The sequence below is a fragment of the Lipotes vexillifer genome, unplaced genomic scaffold (genome assembly GCF_000442215.2).
Source record: "Lipotes vexillifer unplaced genomic scaffold, Lipotes_vexillifer_v1.1 scaffold21, whole genome shotgun sequence".
NCBI classification, from domain to species: Eukaryota; Metazoa; Chordata; class Mammalia; order Artiodactyla; family Lipotidae; genus Lipotes; species Lipotes vexillifer.
The window spans coordinates 2334240-2341996 of NW_006774065.1; the positions used below are offsets into that span (position 1 = coordinate 2334240).

The following is a 7757-nucleotide window of genomic DNA, read 5'->3' on the forward strand; positions in this document are numbered from 1 at the left end:
ACACAGGCTCCTCTGTAGTTGTGGCACGCGAGCTGCAGAGCGCACAGGCTCCCTAACCGTGGTGTGGCCTTAGTTGCCCCGTGGCATGTGGGATCTTAGTTCCCCGACCAGGGATCCAACTGGCACCCCCTGCACTGGAAGGCGGATTTTCAACCGCTGGACCACCAGGGAAGTTTTGCTTTTCCAGTTTTCCTTTTGGTTTTCTATAGTGAACGTATATGTCTTAGCTAATTAAAGAAGAAGTAATAAAAGCAATGGATACTCCAGCACAACACTAATCAATGCCCTTTAAAATTTAGTTTGTCGGGGAGTTCCCTGGCGGTCCAGTGGTTAGGACTCTGCCCTTTCACTGCCATGGGCCAGAGTTCAATCCCTGGCTGGGGAACTAAGATCCCTCAAGCCGCACGGTGTGGCCAAAAAATTAAATAAATAAACCCGAGAGTGGAACCTAGGCCTCTTGATTCCTGGTCTGGGACTCTCTCATACAAAAAGTGAAATATAAAAATACATGCAGTCACGCATAAAAATACATTTATCTCCAGAACAGGTAGGCTCAATTTTAAGACCCTAGAAATAAAAATCGTGTCAGGTTAGAACCCAGTAACTCTGGGCCAGATTTACCTTCAGAGTTTCACAGGGAGTGGCTTCTGGTGGCACAGGTTTCCCACAATGCTTGTAATATTCAGTTATAAAGATTGAAGCTTCATCTAAACTATGGAATCAGCAAGAAGAAGAGGGGCATGAGGAAAATGTGGGAGTGATAAATACGTTTGCCCTGTCCACTGTGGTGATGGCTTCACAGGTGTATACACATATCAAAATTTATCAAGTGGCATACTTGAAGTATGTGCAGTTGATTATATATATCAATTTTACCTTAAAAATTACTACTTGTTCATAAATGACAACCTGTAATTATGGTTGGATCACAAGTGGTAAACAAGCAGAAAGAAATCCATGGCATGGCACTAAGTAAGTGACACCTCCAGGGATCAGCACAGTTAGACCAAATGTAGGGATGGACCCAGAAACATTTCAGTCCTGAATAAGCTTTCCTTTTATTCTGTGCCAGCCCATTTCTCCCTTCTTTTTACTTTCCAAATCCCCTCTGAACCCTATCCCAAGAAGCTTACTGTTTCTAAACTTGTGGGTGCTGGAAAATTAGATAACCAAGCTTAGCAAAAATTATGTTACATATAGCTATTGATTCTTTGGTCAAGTGTCTAAGGAGTAAAGTTGTCATGTAGGGTTTTAGAGCAGGACTATTTTGGGAGTTCAGGCAGCTTGATTAATTGTCTGATTCCAAGTTCATGTTCCAAGAGATTGGATTACAAGACAACTAATCTCTTAGTAGGTGTTAGTAGCAAGGTATGTGTAACTTAGTGATGCTACAGCTTAATTATTTGGAGCCTTTAATTACAATCAAATAACTTTACGATTATTTGATATTTTCCTCCAAAATAAAGATAAATTTTAAGGAAATTCTATGTTAAGTTGTTTTTTTTTTAAATTTTATTAACTTACCTTAACTCATTTGCCAAATAGTTTACTAGTTCAGTGACGTTGTTGGTATTCATCATGTGTGATTTCAACACTGGGAAGTATTTTGTCTTTGCCAAAATCCCAAACTCCTTCTTATCTATGATATTATTCAGGACCAGACTTCTAACCTGTAGAATGACAGGTATCATCACACACAAAATGTGTTAGATGCCATGTCATCCTATTCAATACCAAAACATTTCTGACAATTAGAAGTTAAATTATCATCGCATTGTGACTAAGCCTCCTCTTTGAGGGGGTGGGCAGGGGGAACTGCTTTGGTCCATTTCAGTATACAGTGAATAAATAAAAAGTTGTTGTTAAGCACTTTGGGACTTTTTGCAAGGAAAACTGTTCACAATGACAAGTATTGAAGGCTACAGATTTTCCACTGAGTAGAGCACTAAATAAACAAGACAGCCAGGGTCCCTGCCTTTTAAAAATTTAATGAGGCTTTAATGAAAGCAAAATAATTGTATATAGTAACAAACAGATCGAGATGGTAAGTTTTCAGCTTAATCTTGGTTTGGGGAAAATTTATTACCTTCTAATATCAAGTTTTTCATAACAAAAGGGAGAGGAAATTGCCTCTTACTTGATGTGAAAACCCTGCCAGCTGGCCAGTATTCATATGTTCCTCTAACTGCTGTAAAATGATCTGAGGGTCACAGGAGTCCAGAAAATTCTAGAGAAAAAAAATCAAAACATAATTAATGGAAAAGTATAATTACTACTAATTTCTGTCAAACCTGGAAGGTTTTCATTTTTAAATTTGAAATATCATAAAGCATATCTACTATAGGAAAAAACCACCTCTATCAACAACAACAAAATTACTGAAATAAGGAAAAAAAGCATTTTACAAATAACTATTCCAACAGCAAAGAGTTGCTTAATAAGCATTTTGTCATTCTAAGTGCCAAAAGGAATCTATTTAAATACTAAAACTCTGAAAAGCATCAATGGATGAGTTTAAGAAGTCAAAAAGGAACAAAGTCAAAGACAGGCACAGATGGCTCTGAAAAAATGCAACAAATAGAGCAAGTAAGAAATAAAAATTGTATGTGCTCATTTATATAGATCTCTATGTACTGGCTTCTCTACCTGTGGGGAAATAATTGTAAAACATTTCCAAATGCTTTGTTCTATTTATTGTATAGTATAAAGGGGATGGGAGTTATTTTTAAAAGTTCTATCCTCAGAATGCCTTTGTTAGACACCCACACACAACCTGACTCTTCTCTCTTTTATCTCCTACATCTAATCACCAAGTAAAGCTGCATCTTTCCCACCTAGCTCATTTTTGTTGCCACCACCCTACTTTGGGTACTTATCCCCTCAGGCTTCCCCTGCCTAGCCACAAGATTGTTGGATAATTCCTACTCAAATGGAATGATTCCCAAGAGTTTCACTTCTCGCCCCCTCTCTCCTCTGATCAGGCCCACGTGGATTATTCCTTCAAAAATACTGCCTGATCATTTCACTTTATTCTGGCAGGAAAATTCACTGTTCCCCACTGATAAAGAATAAGGTGCAAACTCCTCTTCGGGCATCCCTCAGACAAACCTTCATCTGTCTCTCAGTGTTGCCTCCCACCAGACCCCCACACAAACCTTCCACCCCACTCACGCTTTACAGGTTTGGTGAAAAGAAAGTGGAACCTTTTGCAGGGGACATGCAACATGAGACCTTCCACACCCTTGGGAGCCCCGGAGGAACAATTTGCAAAATACCTTTATTTCCTGGTGCCTTTTTTCCGAGTGGGGCATGAGCATTAGACAAGCTAATGCAAAAGCCGGAAGCTCTAACTGGACATACTGCCTGGCCACTCTGATCAGGTCAAGATCATCTGAAACTGGACATCTTCAAGAGAGCACGTTAATTAGTTAATAACCTGTCATATTCACTAGATTATACTGGCCTTCCTAGTTTTCCACAGTGGTTACCTGTTTATGGTTTCAGTAATTTTAAACATTAAAATGCTGGTGCATAATGTATGCCTAGTAATGAGTAGCTTGAGCCTTTTATGACATCCTTCGTGGAATAAAATACTTGATCTACAGGAACACAGACTCCTGACTGCAGCTATAATTGTGGCTGAAAGTCTATACATGGCTAAAGACGAATACTTAGAAGACTCAAAATTCATGAGACAACACTGTATGATTTACGGTAGTCACAAAAGGTGCTCTATACTCACATTAAAACTGGGTACAAAGTTTAGGGAATGCAGGTTGAATATAAGTTCACTAGTTGCACTGCATGTGGAAAGTAGACATTGTAAAAATAATAGAGATACTTTATTTTCAAATCAAGTGGTATGCTTAACTTCCCCCCAAAAAGGAATTACTCATAGGAATGTTTATTAGAAAGGAATTTTATAAGCAACAAATCTGATTTTGGGGGATAGGAAAACAAATATTTTACTTACTCTAGGACAGCGATGAGACTCTCACAACAGTCTGACAGCTGACTGGGGCTTAAAGGACAAGAGGCTGAAAATAAAAAGCAACAATCATGTGTCTATATGCATAACTATAAAATGCTACTGTCAGTGTGTCGGGGAGAGGGGAGAGAAAGATACCTGAAAGTAGCGGTATCTGAACCACACGCTGCCAGGCTCTGCTGAAGTAGGGAACCTGCGGAAACAAGTTTATTAAAGAATTCATGTCTGGGATCTTATGAACCTCTCTTTATTTTGCAGTCACAGAACTATATACACTTAGAGCTTATATGCTTGATGTTAAGACCAAAATTATAAGTTGATATCTCCCAGTTCTAGATCATAAGACTCTAGGAGAATTTTCTTCATAACTGTATATTTCAGGATATTAACATATAATACTGGCTGATTCATTATTATTAATTTTGCTTTGCAAAATACCCTCTTATTTATTTATATTTGAAAAAATTGAAGTATAGTTGATTTACAATATTATATGCAAGTGATTCAGTATTTTTACAGATTATACTCCACTAAAAGTTATTATAAGATAATGGCCATAATTCCTTGTGCTATATACTATATCCTTTTTGCTTATCTGTTTCATATGTAGTAGTTTGTATCTCTTCATCCCATATCCCTAATTTGCCACTCCCCGCTTCCCTCTTCCCTCTGGTAACCACTTGTTTGTTTTCTTTGAGTCTGTTTCTGTTTTACATACACATTCATTTGTATTATTTGTTTAGATTCCACACATAAGTGATATCTTACAGTATTTGTCTTTCTCTATCTGACTTACTTCATTAAGCATGTTACTGCAAATGGCAAAATTGTATTCTTTTTGTTATGGCTGGGTAGTATTCCATTGTATCTATCTACACCACAGCTTCTTTATCCACTCATCTGTTGATGGGCATTTAGATTTCTTCTGTATCTTTGCTACTGTAAATATATAGTGTTGCTATGAACACTGGGGTCCATGTATCTTTCCATGATTCATTATTGTTGCATTTGGGAAAAAAGTGTCAGAACTCAATTCAGAAAACAAAATTTATACTAAGTCTATGTATGTGCCAGACATTGTGCTAGGACCATAGGAAAGGCGGAGGGAGAGAAAGAATTTCAAAAAATGAATAAGGCAACACATAAATTTCCATCAATAGGAGGAGTGGTTAAATAACTTATGATACATTTTATTCCACATTTTGGAGAACAATTAAGAGTTAAAAATCATGAAATAGGGCTTCCCTGGTGGCGCAGTGGTTGAGAGTCCGCCTACCGATGCAGGGGACACGAATTTGTGCCCCGGTCCGGGAAGATCCCACATGCCGCGGAGCGGCTGGGCCCGTGAGCCATGGCCGCTGAGCCTACGCATCCGGAGCCTGTGCTCCGCAACGGGAGAGGCCACAGCAGTGAGAGGCCCGCGTACCAAAAAAAAAAAAAAAAAGAAATACCTCAAAAGATTAAACATAGTTATTGTAAGACCCAATAATTCCACTCCTAGGTACACACTCAAGAGAAACAAAAACATATGTTCACTTATACACAAATGTTCACAGAGCAGCATTATTCATAACCAAAAAGTGGAACCAACCCAAATATCCATCAACTGATGAATGGATAAATAAAATGTGGTCTCTCCATACGATGAAACATTATTCAGCAATAAAAAGGAAAGATATGGGACTTCCTTGGTGGCTCAGTGGTTGAGAATCCACCTGCCAATTCAGGGGACATGGGTTGGTGCCCTGGTCTGGGAAGATCCCACATGCCGCAGAGCACCTAAGCCTGTGCGCCACAATTACTGAGCCCGTGCTCTAGAGCCCGTGAGCCACAACTACTGAGCCAGTGTGCCACAACTGCTGAAGCTTGCGTGCCTAGAGCCTGTACTCCTCAGCAAGAGAAGCCACTGCAATGAGAAGCGCACGCACCACAACAAAGAGTAGCCCCCGCTCACTGCAACTAGAGAAAGCCCGTGTGAAGCAACGAAGACCCAATGAAGCCAAAAATAAATAAATTTATTTAAAAAAAAAGGTATGATACACTGATACATGCGATAATGTAGCTGAACCTTGAAAACATTATGGTAAGTGAAAGAAGCACAAAGGCCACATATTGTATGACTCCATTGATATGAAATGCCCAGAAGAGATAAATCCATAGAGATAGAAAGTAGACTAGTGGTTACCAGAGGCGGGAGGGAGGGGGGGAAAAAGGAATGAATGATCTGTGATGGATATGGGGTATATTTTCAGGGTAAAGAAAATGTTCTAGAATTAGATAGTGCTATTGGTAACACACTTTGTGAATATACTAAAAGCCACCTAACTGTACACTTTAAAAGGGTAAATTTTATGTGTGAATTATATCAAAAAAAAAAAAAAGATCTGTACGTGCTGATGTGAAACAATCTCCAAGATACAATTGTTATGTGGAAACAAACACTTTGCCTAGAATGTGATTGCATTTATATGTACCAAAATGAATACATACACACACAACACCCACACCCACACATATACACGCCCACACCCCTGCTTATATATAATAGAAAGCTCTAGAAGAAAACATAAGAAATTGTCAACAGTAGTCACTTCTGGGGAGATAATTATGAAGGGAAATGGTAAAGAAAAATTTTCATGTTTTACTCAGCATATGTTCTAATTTATTAAACTAAGAATAAATTATATATTTCTATTATATATATATATATATTATGTGTGTGAACAACACATGAAATTTAGAAAAGATGAATAAGACATGGTCTTTGACTTTAAGGGTCCTCAAAGTCCAAGAGGGGCAGTTGAATGTGTGATTTAAATAAATTATACCATGACCAATGTTATAGTTGAGCCAAAGTGTTTTGAAGGCATAAATGAAGATGTGATTCCTGAGGCCTGAAGAACTGGGAGAAGTGATGTCTTGGATGAGACAATGTCCAAGCTGAGTATTCTGGGTCCAGGCACCACTTTAATGGAACAGCAACCTGAAGCTTCACTGAGGGGCTGACTACTTAATCCAGTGTATCCAGCACTAGCCGGTGAGTATAAAGATTAAATTTTGTAAAATTTACTTTAGAAAACTACATACCTGCCATAAAGAGTAGATGCTAGAAATGGCTGTTAAAACCTTCCTTAGATAAGGAATCTGAAAAAATAAAACACAAAAGTTCTGAAGACCACCCAAACAGAAAATTCCAATGTGAAAATTAAACTTTCACAAGAATATCAGTAAAATTTATCTTCCATGAGGACCACCAGAGAAGGTCACTTACAAATTCACAAACATCAAAGGAGGCCAGGGAAACTTCCATTTGTTTCCAATGAAATTTATGTCAGTTTTGAGTTTGCACTTTCTCTGGCCTAACGCCAAGTTCTTTAAGCTGGGCATGAAGCCAGTGAGAGTGAATGTTTTCAGCATCCATCTGTTCAATAACAAGTATCAGTGCAAAAGGTTTAGGAGATGCTGTGCAAAATCTTTAAAATATACTGCAGTCTAGGGCACTGAGTCTTACTTACCATTCTGAAGCCAAGAAGCTTTTGCAAGAGTCCATTCCAAAGCTGCAGGTCATAGATTTTGTATTCTAAACAAAGCTCAGTCACCAACCTTACGGCCTGAAGCAGACAAAAAAAAAATTCATACTGTTTCAAGACACCAGTAAACCAAACCACCGTTGGAAAAGGTAGGGCAGCTAAAGACAAAACATGCTTATAGTCAAAGTATGTCTATTGCCTAATCTGAGTGAAGGCCCTCATCTCTCTAGGGAAAGAAA

General features: G+C 38.4%; 1 protein-coding gene across 1 annotated transcript in view; it reads right to left on the bottom strand.

The window, feature by feature from the left end:
- Positions 1-585: 585 nt before the first annotated feature.
- KNTC1 (kinetochore associated 1) overlaps positions 586-7757 on the bottom strand; it is a 66344-nt gene continuing 59172 nt past the window's right edge. The window contains exons 55-62 of the mRNA XM_007448742.1: positions 7504-7599; positions 7076-7132; positions 4127-4181; positions 3974-4037; positions 3276-3405; positions 2138-2227; positions 1525-1670; positions 586-712 (exon numbers count right to left, since the gene is read on the bottom strand). Of these exons, the coding sequence (XP_007448804.1) occupies positions 586-712; positions 1525-1670; positions 2138-2227; positions 3276-3405; positions 3974-4037; positions 4127-4181; positions 7076-7132; positions 7504-7599 (765 nt within the window). The remainder of the gene's footprint in view (positions 713-1524; positions 1671-2137; positions 2228-3275; positions 3406-3973; positions 4038-4126; positions 4182-7075; positions 7133-7503; positions 7600-7757) is intronic.